A 21,299-nucleotide genomic window follows, 5' to 3' on the forward strand; every position below is an offset into this window, starting at 1 on the left:
AGTGATTAGAGTGTTTGCTCCCAGAACAGCTGTAACAGGGAGCTAATGGCTATGGCAGAGACTTTACAAATACCTGGTGGGTAGCCCAGATGAAACTGCAGGACTAACTGAAATGTCAGCTGATCTCATCTGCCAATATACAGCTTCTCTAAACACAGGTTGCACTGCTTTAAATGCTGTTGCTTAAACAAGCAAACCCCGTTGATCCTAAATTGATCTGTTCCCCTAAAAGAGAGTAACCCTTGCCCTTCTTATGTGGCTTTTAAAAATATGAAATATATAATGGATTATACTGAATTAGCTTTTTAGCTTTGTCACTGAAGTTTAGCAGGTTTAATTTCACTCTGGTATCTTTTGTCCAGAAGCAGGGGACGGGGGAAGGCATTCCCCCGTGTTGGTGACCCTTGCAGCTGTGCTTGGAAAGATGCAGGAGAGGGACGTATGTAGTCATAGAATCATGAAGTGGGTTGGCTTGGAAGGGACCTTAAAGATCATTTAGTTCCAACCCCCCTGCCATGGGCAGGGACATAACTGCTGTGCTGTAAGACCTCTCTTCTCTCGTGGTTGTTACTCTGAAATAACCATTTCAATGTACTTCCAAATTCTGAGCAAGCTCTTAAGCTCTTCCTTCCTACATTGTGTAGCAAGAGTACTTGTGCTGCGAGTATTTATGATGGACTCATCAGAATGCCCGTCCTGTCTGCCTTGCATGCAGGGACTGGTACACGTTGGGGCTGTGGGCTTGCGAAGGGGTGATGGGGAGGATGTGGAACTGGGCGGAAGGTTAAGTCACCTGTGGTATTAGGGAGGGAGTCTCGGCATCTCTGGATACTTGGGGACCCACACCCTGCCCTTCTGTGCACATCGGCCTTTAGGTCCTTTCCAGAGAAGTATGGTCTTTAACTGAACCCTAACTGTGTGCCTTGTGCTGGCCTCTGCTGAGGAACCAGGCTGAGGGCAGACATGGGCTTGGGTGGAGGGGCAGAGCTGGAGAGATGTTGCAGGAATACTGGAGGTGTTGCCTCACACCCATTTACAAGTACTATGTGGTTGCTACCGAGGGGCTGGAGGGAGGCAAAGGGGCAGAAACTGGGCTGTCAAAATGGGGCAGAAGGGGGTCCTGAAGATTGCATGAATCCCAGCATCTCCAGGGGTTCTTGTTTTGGGTGTGAGGCCCAGGGAGTGAGTTACCCTGGCTTGTAGGGAGGGGGTGTGGGGCTGGAGGGTAGGTAGCTCCTAACCGGAGGCACTGCCTTACCCCAAAGTGTGACTTGGGATTTTGGCCAGGGGAGGTGAAACCTCACCTCAGTGTGCGTAAGCCGAGCTAGCGGCTCTGTGCTCCTGAAAGGGACAGCCCGGTGGGGACGTGCACCGCCTGGCAGGGAGGATGTCCGGCCTGCTGAACTAGGAGAGCTTCTCCCTGTTCCTCAGTTACGTGGGTTTTGCCAGTTTAGTGAGTGAGACTGGTAAAGCCAGGCTATTTGCCTGGTGTTAAGCCTCGCTGGCAGAATTTGGGCATCAGGCTCCTGACCTGCAGTGGATTACCGGGGGTGGGGAGGTGCATGGCGATTTGGGGGGAAAGTATTTGACTTCCTGGAGACCTGACTGATGATTTCTGTCTTTGAGCATTTTTGAGATGAGAGCGGGCTTTTCAGTGTACTGCAAGGTGAGGAGAGACTCTGTTTTCTTTCCAGGTTTTGAGCTCTGTGCTGCTCTTAAGTAATTGGACAGGCTGTGGTGTGGGGAGAGTGAGGAGCAACAGTTGATAGAGGGCAGGCTTAAAGCTGCCTTTTTCTTTGTGTTCCTGACCTAGAGTTGGAATGAGGGAGACAGTAAAACTTAATCCACAATGTTTTAAGACTTTGTTAAGTTGAATTTTAAATTCAGTATTATAACTTTAAATTCAGGCACTCTTCGTCTTGTATGTATAGATCTGGACTCCACCCCCGATCTCTTGCCACCAGAGGCTGTTGCCTGTTCTCACTCCTGTTTTTCTGCCTAGTATTGGAAGTAATGAACATGCACAGTGCGCAAAATGTCTTGTATGTGCAGTTGCTAGCCTTCTTTTTAAAAAAAACTGTGTGAAAGATAATCATGGTGTTTGTCACGAAAAATGAGAATTTAGTCATGAAAATAAAGTTTCTGTTTTATTTGGGCAAGTAATGAGAAATATGGTGAGCTGGTGTTTAAGCAGTTAAGTAAAGAATTGTTAATTCAATGTAAATATGTTGCTGGCAACTGGTTATTTTTAATACATGCTATTTGTGCTTTAAATTTAATGTTAAAATATTTCTGTCATCTAAACCCTGACTATTCTTAGCTGAGCAGATTTCAGGTTAAAAACAGTAGTCAAACCATGAGGGTTCATAGTGTTGTAATTACTAAACTTTCTGATGTGTTCAGATAAGCAGGAGCTGGGTGCTGGCAGGCCTCTTTCTGCTGCAGTGGAAACGTCAGCAGATACTGTTCTGATTTCATACCCTGTGCCATGAGACAGTCTCCTGGCATCGCATCTTTCGTGTTACTAGATCTTTTCTGACCTGTTTTGTTTAACGCGTCATGAAGTGGTGCTTGTATGTCTTAATTGTCCAGTGCTGAGAAAATAGCACTGTGTCGAAATATTGCATAAAACTTCGGTGTTGTGTGACGTTCAGTAGTGGAAGCAGTGCTGTAGGCGCTCGTTCATGACAAGACCTGCAGGTTTCTCTCGGCCAGGGCGGGTAGTTGAGCTGGCTGTGTGCATGCTGACTCAATGGAGCAAGTCTCCCTCTCTTCACGTCCTCCTCCTCTTTCGACTGCTTGTGGTGGAACAGCAGCAGGTTCACAAGAACTCTCTGTTGAGATGTACCTTAGCTTGAGGCTGCTGTTTCAAACTGTGTGCAGCTGTGGTTCGTCACTGGAGACCTTCAGAGCTCTCATGCCAGCCAGGTGTGAAGTTGGTTAACAACGGACTTGCTTTCTGAGCATGGGTGCACGTACTCAGCGTGGGTGTGAATAAGAATTTGGCAGGAGCTGTTGAGCAGGGGACCTGATTGTGACCTGGGGGACCCAGTGTTGCTGTGGTTGGTGTTCCTGTCTGTATGGGGAATGGAGGCATGGAAGGACTGCTGGGGCAGGGCAGGAGGCACTCGGGAGTGAAACCCGGGGGGTGCATGCGTGTGTCTGTCCTGATCTAGCTGCACAGTACAGTCTCATGATGTCGAGGGCTTGGAGCCTGATGTCTGACCTAGCTCCTCCCTTTCTCATTTAACGATGGCTGGAAGAAAAATAATCAAGTATGCTGGAAAAGTTAATTAACTTTTAATTTAGATCTAATATATGCTTCTTAGTGTACTGCATGGAAGAGTGAGTGTGTGGTATCTGTCATGTTATATAGGGGGTGATGCATTGAAGAAACAAGGAAAAGCCTCAGGTCTGAATGGGAAGATGGGGTTTTAACTGTGCAGATGGGTTTTGTATCTTGATTAAAAGCTGCAGATGTGTGGTAAGTCACTTCTGTATCCATTTTGCATCTGAAATGACTTTCTCTGTGTCTCTTTTCTCTTAAGCCAACCTTGCAAGGCGAAGTCAGGAGAGAGATAATCTCGGCATGCTGGTCTGGTCACCTAACGAGAATCTGTCTGAAGCAAAATGTAAGTCTCTTCAAATACTTTTATTTGCCACTTCCCTTACATGTATCAATTCAAGAATGCGAAGTTGCCACTTTCAGTAGAGAGGTTGTGTCTGTGACCTTTCAGTTATGATTTGAAATTAATTTGAATGTTGGAAAAAAGAAAAGCCTCCAAAGCAATCCTCCAGAAGAGCTTTGTTCCCCACTGCACAGCTGCTCAGAGCATCAAAACCACAGAGGCAGGGAAAGTGGGAGAAATGTGACACACTTTCTTCCTTAGTATGAATTCTATGAGATACTTATCCACAGGCCTACATGATCTGTTTTTTTACTGCTGGTGCTGTAGAAGACGACAGAAATAACTGAAGAGAGCAAAATGAAAAGTGTGTGTGTATAAATATATGGTAATTAGCAGTACCTTTTACCCACAAAGACACAAATAAAATCCGCATCTGGAGCCCATGGAGGTTTAAATGTCAGAACAATTGCAATACCTTGGAATTCCACGTGAGGGCAATTACCAGCGCTCTGTGTGTGTCTGGGAACAAGCCTCAGTGCTGCTGCCAGATGGCAGAAGTAGTGTTTGAAAGGTCTGTCTAGCTACAGTTCTCCTCATGAATAAGTAGGACTCCTTGATTAAAGGGCTGCTGTTTGAATGCAGTAACTAAACCCAAGTGCTTTTGGGGGAGGGAGCTGAAAGGAGCTATTTTTGACTTTGTGTTCATACCTTTTTTTCTCCTTTCTGATTCTGGGACCGAAAATAAGAATCTTGCATTCCTGTTCCTCTGCAGTTGTTTGTGGTGGCACTGTTAAGTCGATACCTGTTTTTGCCCTAGACCCAAAGGCTAAGATGCATCACAAGACACTTGTGAGAATGTAGTGGCATTTGCAAATTAAGGCAGCAGAGATTGTGCACAAACTGGCTCTGTCATGAAAGGGCTGGGCTCTGCCCTGGGGCATTTGTTCCACCGAGCAAGTTGCCCCTTAAATTACAGAAGGATGATGGTACTGTGATCTACAGATAAAAACGGCTTTGCAAGGATCATGTCTGCCTTCTCTCCTGCCAGTGGTGCCTTGTCTGCTCCCTGCTGGCTATTGGATGCTGAACTAAATAAGACTGATGAGGAGAGGGATATATTTGACAGTTATCTACAGCTAGAAGTCTCTAAAAAGGTATAAGAGCAAGAAACTGTTGCCTCCACCAAAAGGAATGACTGTTCGTGGGTTGTCTGTGACACAGAGGATTCCTGTAGCTGCCTCTCAAGTTTGAGAGTCTTTTGAATCTCAGCTCAGCTTTGGGACATTTAACTCCTGCCTGATAGGAAACAGGTTTCTTGGAGAGGGAAGAGAGAATGGAGGAGGAAAAGGCGTGAAGTTATGTGGAATTGAGTAAAATAATCTGTGACTGAATATTTTGTGGCAATTGGCACAAAAATATGCAAGGATATTGTAGAGCATAAAAAGGATACAATATCTGCTAAGAAGATGTCATGAACCTAAGGTAATTAAAAATGTGTGACATTGAATAAAAACTAGGTGGCAGTTGACTGTTGCTGGTACAATAAAAAAGTTGGGGAAAACAATATGAATATAGAAAGTGAGCAAGAAGAAATTTCTCAAAAGACTCAAAATTTTAGTAAGAGTGTGGGCTCATCAGTGGTTTCACCTTCCAAAAAAGGTACAGGAAAAAAAAATAGTAAATATTTTATATGGTGTTTGTGGGAGAGAAGTATGATGCTCTTGTGCCACACACGACACACAAAATATCTCCCAGGTGTCTAATTGGTATAGAAGCATGGAGCTGTGAAATTCAGAATCTAGTAGTAGTGAAAAAAAACAAGAGTTTTGAGAGAGATTGCTGAAGGGTCTTGAGGTGGCAGGAAAGCTCAAGCAGAAGGGGAGAGGGCAGCTGTGCAGGGAATGAGAGAATGGGGCAAGAGGGGGCTGGTTGGTCATTGCTTTGTTTTGTGTCAATTTGGGCTGACACTACCAAAAGGTATGCTATTCCTGTCTCTGCCTGGGATTACTTAAAAATGAACTGTGAAAAACAAATCCTGCTGAAGGTAGCTGCTTTTGTTCTTTTTTTGAGACTAGAAATGGATTGATTGGTAGAAATAACTTTATAGCTCTAATGAATTCAGCCAGCTGTTAGGCACTGATTGCATGAGAGTCTGATTCAATCCTCCTTTTCAGAAGATGGGAACCTCCCTCAAAATACCAGTGCTCTGCAGTGGCTGTAGAGCACTTCCTAAATGTATTCCAAGCAGAGTTCTCTAATCTGTTTTATGATTTGACACAAGAACATCGGGGACAGGAGGTCTGTTCAGCTACTCTTGAGTTCACTGACAAATCTTGGCATTGTTGATAGTGAATTCTAATTAAATGGGGTCTGTGGGGATGTGTAAGAAGACTGATGATGATCAACATTTCCATTGGTAATATGGGAATTGACATGGAATTGCTTTGAGGAGAAACTGAGGATGAGCCATAGACTGACAGGATGGTAAATAAAATGAATGCTACCAATAGTCTTGTAGAGTGCTTTGGGCCTTGTCCTGACTTGGACTGATGCCGATGCAACAGGCTCTTAATGGCCCAACTGCAGGGTTATGAATCTCAGTGCTGAAAGCTCTGCATCAAGGCTGGTCTTTGGAAAGAAGTGGCTTGGAGAGCAATTGTGGGGACACAGTGGGCAGGTATTTCAACAAAGCTTCCTGGCGTCCTGCTTGCCCCAGTGAATGATGTGGGTGTAAAGAGAGTGAGGTAGTCACTGGAACAGTTTGCTGCCTCTGCACCCAGCAGCATTCAAGAAAAGGAACCTCAGAACAGTGGCTTGTGTTGAAAAACTGAGAAAAGGATGGAGACAGGAGCTACTAAAATGTTTTGGAAGCTGAAGATGAAGCAAACTCCATCTGTTTAGCTTACTGAAAAGAGACTGAAAGGGGGTTATTGTCAATTATTTTATCAAAGGGAAATTTTGACATAATAAGAGACATGCATAATACAAATAGATGGCTGCAAAACAAGTCCACATGGACTTAAATGAAATGCCTGAGTGTGTGTGGGTTTTTTATGATTGACTATTGGAAGTCATCCAGGGAAGTGATGGATTCTCTATTTCTTGATGCTTTTTTAAACCATGGGTTTTTGTGACGTGTGTGTTATGCTTGGTGGGGGGAATCATTGGCAGTGTGAAACTGCAAGTGGAAGGAGCTGTGGTCTCTATGAGGTTGGTGTAGCCTCTTGGTCTGTAAATACTGTGAATCCTAGCTAGCACATCTGTTCTGAATATTGCTGTTCAAGTTGAGGTGTGGGTGAACAAATGCTTCCAATCAGCAGCATGTTGGTACCTGTGTCTAGTTACTTTTGTTAGTACTTCGAAGCCTTTAATCCATCCTGTGCTTGTTCTTGTGGTGATCTCTTGAAGTCACAGAACCCTTCTCTGTTTCTATGGCTGGGGCTCAACGTGAAGGCAGAAGCACATGTTAGCTCTCTGCTCAGGGTGAGCTGGTAGCTCTCATGAGCAGGACAGTTCTGTGCAGTCAATGAGATGCTCAGTAGCCACCTCAGTTAAAGGTGAATCCGCTAAAAAATACTGAGCGGATCTGTGATGGTGTTCAGAGCCGTGCACGCTGATGGGTTTGGCAGAGGCCTGGCCCAGCTGGCAGAGGTTGTGGGAGGGTCCTCTATAAGCTGCTGAAATGAATCCTGGAAAGACCAGTGTGTCAGCCAAGGCCTGGTGGGTGTCTGCATGCAGAGAGAAGACTGAAACAAAATGATGTGTTGGCACATTGATCACTTTTTTTTTTTTTATCCTGTGCCTGGTTAACCATTAACCCTGGGTACAAACTACTTACTGCCTTGCCCATATTAATACCAAAGTTGAATGCTGCCAGCACATTCCCTATCTACTGCCACACTTCTGCCTGTGAGGGGTCACTTGTAGCAGTTGCCACCGTTAGTGAGTAGTTCACAAAGTTAGCCCAGAGCTAGAAGTTTGTCCTGTGTCTTTTGAAGAAGGAAGGAATTGTCATTGTGCAGTAACTGAACATTTGGACTTAAAATAACTGCTCCCTTCCAGTTCTGCTCCAGATACCCTGTGTGCTGTGGCTGGTGTTGCACTTCTTACAAAGAGCTTACTCTCAAAATGAGACCCCTGACAGGCTCTCCAAGGACTTGGTGCCACAGAGGGCAACTGTTCTGGCTGTGTGGGGACTCTGTCGTGGAGGGTGGGGAAGGAGATGGGGAGAGAGGAGGAAGAGTGAGGTCCTGAGCAAGGTGACACTGAGGAGCAGGAACAGCTAGGTGGAAGAGAGGCATCTGCTCTCTTTGAGTGGTATGTGGGAAAGGGGAAATAGTGAAAAATGCATTGTAATGATGCTGTGGAAACCCTGCACAGGACAGAGCTGGGCCAGCACAAAGCTATTAATAAAACAGCAGTGTCTCTCTCTGTGCCAAGTACGCCAATGGGTGGAACCGTAAAAATGACATTGGGTTGGTTTAGAAATGAGCAAGTGCTGGCATGCTGCAGCTGCCCAGGAGCAAGGGATGGAAACCAGGCGAGAGGGTAGGATGTGATGATTGCTTTTATGCATCTGCAGTTCAAAGGTGAACAGAATAGAAGAAAGATGTATGGTTTTGCTAGAGATAAGCTATGTTTTGGAAGTAATTTTTCTGCTCTCTTCCTGACAGAATATGTGTACTGCTAGATGGGAGCTTTGGTTTCTCACTGATGTTTTGGTGGGTGTCTCCAGTGGATTTGCAATTTATGCGGTGTCACTGAAGAGGTGGGCATTGTCCCTAGCACCCATGGGACAGTGGGTCGTGAATGGCACCTGAGTCACCTGGTCTTGCAGTGCTGCTGGTTTGACGTGATGGTTGGTCGCCATGCCAACTTTGGATGCTCCCCAGTCCCTCCCTCCATTACCCTGTGACATCTCTTACTGCGAGGCTGCAGCTGGCTCCCTGCTTTACATTATGCCTGCTTTGGTGCACTTGGAGAGCACTTAGACAGCCTCCTTCCTCCTATGGTAGGGAGGCAGAAGTGCCCAGGGGACATGGGGACAGAGGAATGCCGGAATTAGGTGAAGCAGCAAGAGCTCCAACGTCTTCCTGATGTGTTTGGCCAAACCCTGGGGCTGGGAGGAAGGGGAGGGGTCCCTAAATGTGCTGCAAAACCTGATGCTGGGAAGGCAGCAATGTGCCAGCTGAGGCTCTGATGGAGGAAGAAGTGCTGGTTGCTATGGTTACTAAGGATATTAACCCTGTGGTGTCTGGATAGGCAAGGTTTAGTTAACGGTGCTGCAGGCTGGGTAACGGTTTGGGAGCGTGGAGCAGTGGTGCTCCACCCTAAGAAGCTAAGAGTTGGCATTCAGGAACTCAAAAGCCTGTGTCCCAACCAAGTCTGTAAGCATGTACTGGCAATTAGCATCTTAACAGCCTTCTTTGGGTGAGAGTGAGTTTTGGTAGCTGTCCTCTGTTGCGAAGGCGAGGTGACTCCCAACATTTCTGAGGGCAGGCTGCAGGTTTCTTGTGGCCAGAGTCTGTCTCCAGCTGTAGTTCCAGGTGTAATCTTTGCATAGAACAGGCTATGATTATTGTTCAGTTTCTCTTTTAACGAGAATGCTAAACAAGTTTGGAAATCACCTTTGTCTGAATTTTCTAACTTAAAATGACTGCCAGAGTAGAAGACAGAAAAACGTTTGTCTTTTCAGGTTGCTGAGTGTGTCTGATCATGCTCTGTGTGGCAAGTCTCTCCTTTCAATGTGTAGCTGAGCCATACCTGTTTTAAGAAGGGCTCCTGCTTGGACATATCCTTTCCCCCTAATCTCACTTAATTTAGCCTGTGAATTTTGTAGACATACAACTCCATCAACTATGGTCATCAGTTCTCACTTTCCTTGGGGTGTAGGGTGTGCTAGCAATAAATAAATGTGAGTGGAAAACCACAAGTGGGAGAGAGTAGACTGGGGAAAGTGTTGGTCTTAAAATCTCCCTTTTAGAAAATTAAGCCCCTGTTTAACAAGATGCATTTGAAATGGAAGGGATTAAAGCTTCAGAGGCACCAGAGAGCCACCCCCTCCCCGGCCCACAGGCACCCCTCTCCAGGGAGCAGCAGTGGGGGAGAGGATCTCCTCTCGTGTGTGTTCAGCATCAACAAAGATGCTTTTTAGGTCCCTCCTCTCCATCGTGCTGTAAACAGGAGCCTTGAAACAGTTGGAATGGTAGTTTTATTTTTGGTCCCCTCTCCCCTCCAACCCCTACCGTTTATGTGACCTGGTTTATAACACAACCCCACGAAAGGTTGCATTGGCTTGGTGAGAGTGCAGCTGCCTTGGTAGGGATGGGAGAGTGGGAGCTGCTTAGGCTTTGCCACCAGAGGGAAAAAACTATTGTTGAACTTGTAGCTGAGCTTATACTTTTTTGTTTCCTTCTCACTGGCTGAGTGCTGTGGGAGCCTTTGAAAGGTGGGGTGTATATATTGTGCTTTTCTAGTTTGGGGTTTTTCTGCTTGTTTGTGTCCAATGGTGGTTTGTTTGGTTTTTTTGGTAGTAGGAAAAACGTTAGCTTTAAAAAATAGTTGCCAGGTAGAGCCAAGACTTCCAGGTCTCTCTGAGGGGTGGACTTCAGGGGTTGTAATTCTTGCCTGAAGCTAGGTTCTTACCTGTTATCACTCAAGTGAAGATAGCAAAAACCCCAAACTTATGATCTTTCTGTTTGTATGCGCTCCTTCCCTAGAAATACCGGGTTGTTGGCTGTCCCAGTGACAGCAAGAACGATTAATGGAAAAGCAGAATTGAGTTTATGTTTATCCCTAATCCAAATTTCATATTATGCAGTGAACCTGGCAGCTGTGAAGCTTGGATGCAAATACTGTAGCTGAAAATTACAACTCCATGAATTCAGAAATGAGAGAACTGGTGTTTAATTTAGGATTCTGATTGAGTTTAGCTGTAGAAGTAATAGTCATGGCCACTTCTCCCAGCAGCTGCAGTTGCTGCACTTCAGAAAATGATGAAAAGATGAAGGTGAAGGTTTGCAGTTTTTCATTTTAGCTGGGGCAGCTTTGGGTGCTTATAGTAGCAATATTACAAACAGCAGAAAGAAGATACCATGCTTCAAAGGCTATGGGTGTATCCCAGAAACAGCTGAGTTGCCTTAAACTTTGCTGCAGTTTCCCCTTTGTCATCGTCTGTGCTAATTGCTGTTGCAGTGCTGTGTGGAAATCTCAGAGCAACTCTTTCATCATTATTGCTGCAGGTTGATATTTCTGGATCCTGAATGCATATTTAAATTAAGAGGAGGTTTTAACCCTTTCACGGTAGTGGAATGTATGGAAGCCAGGAAAGCAATTTAATTTGAAAGGACAAGGGTGTGTGTTTGGGATGGATATCACTCAAGGTACAGTGGATTGTGGGTGACTTTTTTAAAAAAAACAAAAAAAAACAAAAAAAAAACCAAACCAACCCCAAAGCCAAAAAAACACACACAAACAACCTACAAATAAAAAACCTGAAGGAGAGAATGTGTTGGCGAGTATCGAGGAAAAGGATGTCTTGTCTAAGGTAGCTGTGTTATTCTGGAGGAATTTTTGCTGCTGTGCTGGGAGGAGGCGGTCAGTCACCAGTTCCTTCATGTGCCTTGTTCTCTCCTGCCACCTGTTTGTTCCTCCTTTCCACTGCAGTACGGAACAGGCCTCCGAACGTGTCGAGATGACCCAGTTTGGAAACGCCGGCTGCCACTACTGGTGCTGTGGTGGGGATCAAACTAGTGCTGGCGCTAGGAAGAAGCTTTTTTGTAAGAGAAGTTTAGAGGTGAGATGACGTGGCTGTGATGGAGTGATGATAGCTGTGCTGAGAGTTACCCTGGCAGCAAGCCTTGATCTGAAAAACGTTTGGGAGCAGTCTTAGCCAGCCTGGTAGGCGTTCTGTGAGTTGTAGGACCAGTACGACGGGAACTAGCATGCTGCAACTACTTCTTGCTGCTTGGGCCCAGCCCTGGGACGGGCTGAGTGTGCTGCAGTCTTGCTGGTCTTGGTGGGAATGGCAGGCTTGGAGCATTTCAGAGGACTAGGTCTTTCTTCCTGACCTTTTGTCGCTTACTGTATCTGTGAGGGAAAAATAAGAAGGATCAGGGAACTGGAGGGTAACTATTTTAAAACATTTTTTTTTCCTTTGGAGCAAGGTTAGTCAGCAAATGCACCAACAAGTGCATGTTTATAGGGATGTGATGGGACCTGTGCACAGGCAGGGAGGAGCTCTTGTGTGAGGTATGTCCTCCACTGAGGAATGCTTGAGGAGGTCATGGCCATAACAGCTTGCTGTGATGAGTTCATATGCTGCTGAGTGTGACCTGTACAGAGGTGCTAGTGCAGGAGGCAGAGCAGCTAGGCTTTCTCAAGGACTTGTGCCAGAGCTTCCCTCACCATAATTTGTTTGCTGTGACATTATTTGCTCTAATTAGGAAACACTCCCACCAGTTATTTTTCCTGTACTCTTATTTTTGCACTCCACATTAAGTTACTTTCCCAGTCATGTGCTTCTCGTGCAGATTCATATTATGGTAAGATGATAGTGAATTTTCTAGCGCTGCAAGGATTAGTAGTAATACATAATAACTTCTACATCAGGACTAGGCTTCTAAATCCTGCCTGAAAGCTCTGACCACTGATACTCCAGGATCTAGCTAGTGACATTGGTTTATTGTAGGCTTTTCCGCTTGGTCTCTTAGGATCAGCCTTGAAGGCTGAGGGCCTGTATGTAATCCATGTTTCAGCGTGTGCTGGGTGAATCTGTAACTTGATTTTTTTTCTAATGTGGCTTAATTTTATGTATTTTTAAATACCTTTAATATCTGTCACCATAACACTAATACTTTGGTTTAGAGGCTACTATAAAGATTATGTTGTCCAAGATCTGGCTATGTAAGCTTGGTGTCTTTCTGCATGGACTTCCTGGAGGGTCCCAAATATTTCTTGGCCTCTCTTTAGTTTCAGACCTGTAGGAAGTAAACAAGTGCAAGAATGGATGTATTGTTAGTGTCTCCTGAAGGCTGGCCTGCCTACGGTAGGGCAATCCATAGGAGTTTGTCCATAGGTAGCTGCTGATGTCCGGTGGAAAGGGGGCTTTCACCTAAATCTCTGTTCATTGCCCAGGTTCTCATGTCGTGTGGGGTAAGGTGCCAGGAATTCCATGAACCACTGCACCTTACCCTGTAGTAGGCACTTGTTTCTGTTGCCTCAGTTCAAGGCCTGCCTGATTAAGGGATTAAACAGCAGTTTATCAAGCAGCTGAACTCTTCTTGCAGGATGCAGGAACAGGAACTTTCAGGAGAGGGATGGGGCAGACAGCTGGGGGGCAGAGCCACGACTGCTCTCCTAATAAGCTGCTCTCTTTAGGTTGTGCAGCTCTCTGTGCGTTGGAAGTGTTTGTCTTGTCTCTGTTGTTCCACTTCCCACTGTCTCGCTCACATGCTGCTGACGTGGAAGTGAGGAAAATGGGGTCTTTCAAAGGAAGCTTGAGACCTGATTTTTTCATTCTTAGCGCTCAGGTGCAGTAGTGCAATGAGTGGGGTTGTGGGAAGGCCTTTGCCTTCTCCAAAGGGCCCAGGCCTAAATATCTGAAAATAGGTTTTTAACTGTAGATAGAGCAAAAGCATGTCAGTAATACTTCAGAAAATACAACTGAAGGATTAGTTCCCTTCCAACGTCAAGCTGCCTTCACTTGGTCCCTATCGTTCTTCATCTGATTTTGCTGGAAGCATGTTTTGTGCAACTTGGTTACTCCCCATTCAGGATCACGGGGTTCTCCTGTTCCAGGGGCTGAGGAGCTGGATGTGGGCAATTACAGCTGGAGGCTCTGTCTCTGCCATGAGCAGCTCCTGGCTCTGGGCACATCTGCCTGAGGCAGCTCCTCTGTGTGACTCCGACTCGTCTCCTTCCTTTCGCTGCCTGCTGGCTTGCCTGATGCTTCCTTTCTACCCAAGTGACATCCTTCAAGGAGGTAGCTAGGGGACAAATTGATCATTTCTTTTGCTTTTGTATCCTGTATAAAGGGGTCAGCATGGCTTTTACTCTCTTGTCATGGGCTTTATTATCAGTAACAATTATAATGAGCTGTAATTTAACCTGATGGCTGTTCTGCTCCCATGCACGCCTTGTGTATGTGCCCTCATGCTGCACAAAGACCCTGTGTCATGGGGAAGTGTTACCCATGCTGTTAAGGAAGCCTGGCTCGGATACAGCGCTTCTGTTAGTTTGCATTCCTGCTACAACAGGGAACATAACAGTTCTGGTTTCAGAAAGAAGCTTTCAGAATCTGGTGGAGGGTGGAAAATTGACCTTGTGGAAGGTGTCAGCCTCTTTAGAGGGATTTGAGTCTGGATATTCCTTGATGGCTTCTGAAGCTGGGTGACAGTAGGCTGCTTGACCAAGCTTTATGGTAGTCTGTGCTGACTGTTTTGTAGACCAGGAATTTCAGCATATAGCATGACATGGATGAAGAGCTGGGAATGTTCCTAAGTGGAGTACCAAAGTCTTGTATCAGACTACTAGTAGTCTGAATCTGTGGTCTCCCATACTGACTCTGTCGTCAGTGTGTATCAAACTGTATTTTTTTAATTAGTGTATCTGGCTTTTGGAAAAGATGCACTGGATCAGGCATTCTCAAGGAGTGCAAAAAATTATAATTTCCATAAGAAAATCAGTGCGAGTGAGGTTTCTTTTAATCCAAGTTACCATCTCCTGCATTGAGCCATCTGATCAAATAATTTTTCTAATATTCTATGCCTTGTCACAACTATATTGATAATGTTACTACTTGCATTGCTTGGGCATGTTGCTGCCTGTAGTGGAAGTTTATAATCCAAGGCTGTAACCTCTCAGTAGAGTTAACTCCAGCCATGGTTTGACAGCAGAATAAATCTGGCTTTAGGGCTTCTCGGACTGAATTGAGAGCACTGAGCTGAATAATGCAAGGATCTCTTCTGCTACAAACTCACTTTGCTGTTTGGGCGTGTGCCCCATGCATTTATCCTGCCTGTAACTTCCTGCCGGTGTCTCGGAAGGTCATACGAGGGAATGAGTATTCCCTCCCTGCCAGAAGCTGATGTGTGCTGGTTTTGTGTGGGCTCTAAACCCATATCAAGTGCTCTGGCTAATTACATTTAATACAGCCCAGTGCCTGTGTCTGATACAGGATCAGGTTTGCACTGCTGAATGATAGCCAAGCTCAGATCCCATATGGTCACAGGTCAGGTCCCTGGTTGGTCTTATGTGGCTCTGCCTATTCTGTGCTAGGTCCCAGAGGTAGCGTTTCCTCTTTGCTGCTGCCCTCATCCTCTTCTTTTCTGTGGTGCGTATGGAGACATCGGGGCTTGTGGTACCCAGGGCTCTGTAGATACTGAAATCTGTGCAGTTCCTCCAGTAAAGTGACATTCAGTGCTATGGCAGAGTGGATTTCTGGCTGAAGGTTAAGTATGATGGGCGTATAGGAAGCAGTCTTTCTTCCCAGAGGGTCCTCCATGGATGCCCTTACGATGGGCATCTCTGTGGCCTTTCTGAGGGAGAAGAGCAGCAGCACCGGAGAGCAAGAGAGCATAAGCTGGCTGGCGTTCCTTATGGTAATTCTCACTAATACGCTGCCCCACACGTGTACACAGTGTTGAGCCTTTCGTTGACGTGATAGTCTCAGCTGAGAGTGCAACTTTAGGAATGAGCATATGCTGGTAAAAGCTTTAAAAGTAACATGTCTACTAGTGAAAGGCCTTTCCTGGTAAACAGTTTAAAATAGTTTTGGCAAGCTACAAAAACTAGGCGAGATTTGTCAGTACACCTGTGTCTGCAGTACAGCCTTCTTGCTGGTATAGCAAAATCTGAAGGCAGATGAGTCAGGTCTCTAACTATCACTGGAGTTTCAACTTTGGACTTGCCCTTAGATGCAGGCCATGTAAACAGCAGTATAAAATAATAATAAAAAAACCGGGAGGAAATGTGTTTCTTTTCTAGCTCATTAGTGGGGACTGGTTGCCTTTGTGTGAGAAAGGAAGTTTTGGTAGGTATCAAGGCTTATAAAGGGATAAATCTCCCAGCAGTGGGGCACTCCGTTTTATTCCTTGTTTTCTGCTCTCTGAGGCTGCAGTTTCCAGGCTCCAGGTGAGGTTCTGTGAGCAACTCTTTCCTCACCAGTGTTGGTTCACACAGCCATGCCTGTTGCTGCCTGCTCATCCCTGACACTGTACTGTGCCAGGGCAAAGAATGGGTCGCACTTTTGGTTGAGCTGTCTCATCCCTCGCTGGAATGAGGAGAGCTCGTCTCTTCTCAGGCTTCAAAGTGATTTTTATATGGTATACAGCCATACAGGAAGTGTAAAACCTTTTATTTTATGAATAGCACACTGCTTTGTTGGTGGTCAGCTGTTCGGGGCCTGGAGTGGCTCCAGAGCTAGTGCAAGAGGAGGGACAACCTGTGTGGCTAGGGCTGGCGATAGGAGTGTCTGGGACTGTCCTCCTGGTAGGTGAGAGCATCACCATACTTTCAACCATCACCACTCAGCGCTTGTATGGCTTCACTGCCGCTTGGGTGAGGGAGCTAATGCAGCACGGAGAGGCTTGGTGGGCTTTTCAGGTGGAACGGTTTCCCAGTCTGGTTCCCTGGGAGTCTGGGCAAATGTCTGTGCTCCCAGGTGGGAAGAGGTGGCTGGAGGCTAGGGGTGCTTTGACCTGGCCCTGCTGCCAAAGGAGACTTCTAGTGCAATGGCACCCCACGGTCCTTGGTACATGGATGAGAAATGATACACAAGTAAGATCTGGCCTACAGGGAGGTAAGTGGGTTGGAGGTTGAGAGATACTGTGGAGTCCTGTGACTCGAGCTACCCTGCCCCACTGCTCCTAGTCAAGTGAGCTTCTCCGGATAAGGTTGGTTTTCCCTTGCTTTGGAGTTGCATCCAGACTTTTCCCTCGCCTGCTGCAGATGCACTGGGATTGAGGCCTAAATCCTCTCGTACTTTCAGTGGCATGAAGTGATTTTTAAGTAAGTAACACTTGTGTCTGTGTGACCTGCGCTCTCTGTTGCTGGAAACAGTGTTAAAGGAGGCTGTGTGCCTGCCCAGGTAGGTGCAGCACGGGGCACAAAACGTGACTCTGCTCTGGCGCTCTGCTCCTCTCCTGCCTGTGACACGCGTCACATCTTGCCAAGAAGAGGAAATAACTTTTCCAAGGCAGGAGACCCTTTTAAATAGGCGAGTTTTATTTTCTTTTAAGTGATTCTGCCCAGAAAAAGTGGTCAAGCTGCCTTGCTTTGATCTCTGCGTGCTCCCTCCTGTTGCAGCTGGCTTTGGTGAGACACTGGTTGCCCAAACTTGTGCTTTTTGTGGCTCCCGCTCTGGTGGCGGGACCACGAGGTGGCAGGGTTGTTCCACCGACGCGGCTGGATGGCAATGCAGCTGCTCATTTTTTAGAGCCGAGGCAAAAACTGTGCTTAGTTGTTTTGTGTACCATCATAATTGTGTTTTGAAATTTGGAAGAATTTAACATGCCTGTGTCTAATCCATGCTGCGTTTTTTCTTTATATAACATTGATTTGTTCTGGGTCTTGACTTTTTGTGTGTGTTCTCAAGGGAGATGGAGGGGAGGGGGAGATATACAGCAACATCCAGAATTCCTCACAGGTTCCAGCATTGATCAAACCCTGTGAAGCACATTACTGAGGCTGTGGAGGCTGCTGCTTTTGTCCTTATTTCACCCCGTTCTGTCAGGGTATTGCATCACGTAATATGCAAAGTGTTCAGAGCTCCTGCAGTACCCCAGTAAAAGGGGTGAACTGAGGTTGCAGCAACAGCTCTGCCTCCGCATTCCTGTTGCTTTCTGTGGACTTTAGCACACTCACTTCTGCTGCAAACCCTCCTTGGGGTCACTGAGGCCACCAAACATGATGCGATGCTTGGGGGGTCATTGAGAAGCAATTTGTGTAGGGGGGAGAAATTCTCCCAAAAGACCCACTTGGAGAGATCATTTAATCTGATCAAATGGTGATAAGGGGAGTCATTGCTTTCAGGCATTTCTCTTCTCAGAGTTGTCCCACCCCCCTGAAATTAATGCTCCTGTTTTACATCTCTCAATTCACTGTTCTAGGATGCAGGACTGAAAATCAGCAATGCAGTTGTTTGCTCTCCTTCCCTCTGTCAGCCAAGAGGGTCCCTTTTCTTTTGTGTCTAGTGAGGAATTCTGGCAGGAAGATGGTTAGCAGAAGAAAAGAGTGTATGAGAAAGACAGCTGGAAACAAGACCACAAAATTCAGGGGGTTGATGGCACACCGTTTTGGTCAGAAACTCTCCTCTCTAGATGGCAGGGGGTGAAGCAACTTTCCCTGCTTTCTTTGCCTCTCCCTTCCATTTCCCTTGTCTCTTTGGCTGTGTTAGTGCTACACCTGGGGTCCTTTTGGTTATGTCATCATACACCTCACTTCTTGTATTAGGGAGAGATGTGTTTTAGCATCCGAACACTCTGTGCTCCTCTTTGCTGGTGACGATGTGTATGTGGGGCTCTGTTCCCTTTGTGTCCTCAGCTTTTGTGCAACTTCTACCTTCCTGAGAATGCCTGGCTGTGAGAAGGGGCTCTCTGGGCTGGTGTCTCACGCCATGTTGGGTGCGGGTCAGATAGGGAGGTCCTGCTCACCCACACACAGATAAAATGAATGCAAGAGAAGAAATGTAGCCAAATAGGTAAAGAACTACCAGCTGATGATTCTCTTCTCTGTTCCTCCCCCCATCTGGTTTCTAGTAGCAACAAGAGCCTTCACAGGAGCAATGCATCTCCTGTGTCACCCGACTGTCTCTATTCAAGTATTGTTGTCTTTTTGGCGTAGAAAAATGAGTTGGATGGGATGGGAGGGTGGTCTGGTCTGCTCTGTTCGGGTGGAAGTTATGCTGGTAGAAAGAGTGCGTGGTGGTGTAGTTTGTGCTGGGGAAAATGGGATGGGATTGCTTTGCTGCTCTTGCTTATTCTCTTCTGGAAAGCAGCTAAGAGCCGTGCTGGCAAACTGTCTCTTCTGGTGTAAACAGGGCTCTGCCCCGGGCTCCTCTGGCTCTGAACTCTGGTGTCTAAACAGATTGCTGGGTTACATGCTGAGTGTGACTGAATGCCACTGAAACGCAGTGGAGCAGAATTTCCCCTGTCCGCTGCCCTGGGCTCGCTAGAGGTGCGTGGGGAAGGCAGAGATGGAAGAGGGCACTTATTTATCTGGCATAGCATGTGAAGCATTAAGCCTGTGGCAATTCCAGGCTCTAGTGGTATGGGAGACTAAAGGGATCCTGTGACTCAGCTGGTGCTCTGCTCTTTCTTGCTCACTTCATATGGAGGGGGATGGTAAAGAAAGAGCAATCAAAAGGATTGCTCAGGGGAGTGTCATACCTCTCAGATGGTGCAAGCATCAAAGTGAGTGAGCCTGCAATTAGCCAAGAAAAGATGAGCAGAGTGGGCTAGGTTGTCAGTAAGCAGGCAGGGAACAAGCCAAGAGTAGAGTACAATGGTGTACTCCTTGTCCGTCCTTCATCCACAAACACTGTTTTGGTGTATAGGAGGAGCATTGCAGTGTGCTCATGGCTGGTTTACTGCCTTGTTGCTTTTTTCTTACTTTTGTTTTCTCTTCCTCCACTGTAACAATGAAGTGTAACACTGAGGTGTTAGACCTCAGCATGACAAGAAAAGCACCCTGCCTCCTTTCATGGTATCTGATCATTCACAGTCTATTGTTTGGCTCTGTGGTGTATTGATGTGATTCAAGAGAAATCCTTTTTATATTGATATGAGGGGACCTTGCTAATGTTCTTCCTCAGTTAGGAGAGAAAATGCTGTAATGATATTTTTGGGTAGTGGGGAGCAAGGGGGAGGAAGTATGTTTTCATTGCTTATAGGATCTGGCATAAGAAAGATAATACACTGGAAAGGAGAACGACCTCATCTCTTCTCTGTATATATTAAAGGATAAGATGCTGAAGTCAAATCAGGAACTGTAGATCTTCCCACAGTGAAAGCGAGCTAGTTAATGCAGCAGTACTTAGCATTCAAGAGCTTAATTCAGCCTTGGACTTCAGAGAATTCAGCTCCTTTCCTTCCCTCTTCCTTCACCTCCCCGTTAGACAAAATATATAACACTGCATGTGCAAGACCTGTCCTAAGCAAGCTGAGAGCATTTAGCTGAAGTACAGGGAAATGCTGTACGTAGGGTTTCCTGGCAGCCTTTGTTTTTGGTGTGGTTAGGAAGCATGGAAGCATCTGAAGTCGCTCTTCTGCCCATATCCTATTGATGTTCCCTGCCCTGTTTGGTGTGTGGAGGGGAGGGAAGGGGTGGTCTGTAGGGATGAGGGTGTTCCCTTCCCTGTCCCCATTTCCCCTGTGTAGTGGTCCTGGATCGTGTTTTCCCCTTGGCAAGTGGTTTTGCAAATGTTTGTGTTTTGCTTTTTTTTTTTTTTTTTTTTGGGGGGGGGGGGGGGAACGACACGTGTTGTTGTTTGTTTTGTTTTATTTCAGAGGTTCCTACCCATTGGTAACCCTCAGGATGTTCTGTTAGGCAATGCAGCGATTTCAGCCTAAGCAGTTTCTATCACTGTTGCTGTTGCCTTCACTGTCTGTGCAACTATTTTATTATGGTTGCCTTGTGGAAGAAAAGGTTGTTTGCAGGAAGGGTTGGTTTTCATCCCAGTTCAGCCTGGTCCTTAGAAACAGTTTGTTGACTTGGAGAGGCAGATGGCATTTGTGCTGCAGGGGTGCGTATGAATGATTGTGGCTACACCTTTCTCCAAAGTGCTAATAAAATGTTCACTGGATGTATCCAGAACATGGTCCAACAAACAAGTTCATCAGCCCCTGCAGAGTGCTCTTGGAAGAGCAAGAACCTCATGGAGTGTCCTTGCTGACGTGGAACTGTGCCTGTATTTGCTGCATGCTCTGGTCCTGCCACAATGTGTGGCTGTACTAATGTTCTCATAGACTTTTCCATGGCACTTAAAGCCTTTTTTTGCAACGTCATTGTGTGAAAATTGACTAACGCATCTCCTTTCCAAATGAAGGGCCAGCACTGATATCACATGTCATATTGCCTAGGAAGATGGGACGTCTACTTTAAGTACCTAGATTTAATTTCTTTGCATTGATGACAAGCTGAAAATAAAAGGCTGGTGCTCTCCTGCTGTGCATTTTCTGATCTGTCCTCTCTGTTTTCCCAGTACCTTTTGAGTTCGTTGCTTAGTTTGCACAGTTGAAGGAAGAATTGAGGAGTGTTCCAGCTTGAAGGAAAGGCTTTAAGAAATGCTGTGCTATTAGACATCAGAGACTCCATGTGAGAGTGCTCATAAAGGCAGACGTGGGAGAAGCACGTATGAGAGCTGAAGTTAATCGTGAGGCCCAAACCATGGGAAATGTGGCTTCCTTAGCTGCAGTGCGCACAGAACCATTTCCTTTCAGAGGTGCTGTGCATGCTTTCCATGGGTCGGGTGCTCAGCACAGGAATTTGCTTGCATCCCTCCTTGGGTATCTGCAGAGAAGGAAAGGGGAATGATTTTTGAGTTCATTGCTAAGTGACTTGTCTTGAAGTCCAAAACTTGTAGAAGAATGAGAATTCTGGCTGTGTGTACCAGCTCTAAGTCTTTCGGGATACTAGCACGTTGAGGATCCTACAGACAATCAATACTTACAG

The 21,299-nt window shown here is 46.1% G+C and overlaps 1 protein-coding gene across 1 annotated transcript in view; it reads left to right on the forward strand.

Moving 5' to 3' along the window:
* RCOR1 (REST corepressor 1) overlaps positions 1–21,299 on the forward strand; it is an 82,750-nt gene that overhangs the window by 39,659 nt on the left and 21,792 nt on the right. The window contains exon 3 of the mRNA XM_075426587.1: positions 3,549–3,632. Coding sequence (XP_075282702.1) covers positions 3,549–3,632 — 84 coding nt within the window. The remainder of the gene's footprint in view (positions 1–3,548; positions 3,633–21,299) is intronic.

The sequence above is a fragment of the Opisthocomus hoazin genome, chromosome 7 (assembly GCF_030867145.1).
Source record: "Opisthocomus hoazin isolate bOpiHoa1 chromosome 7, bOpiHoa1.hap1, whole genome shotgun sequence".
Lineage (NCBI taxonomy): Eukaryota > Metazoa > Chordata > Aves > Opisthocomiformes > Opisthocomidae > Opisthocomus > Opisthocomus hoazin.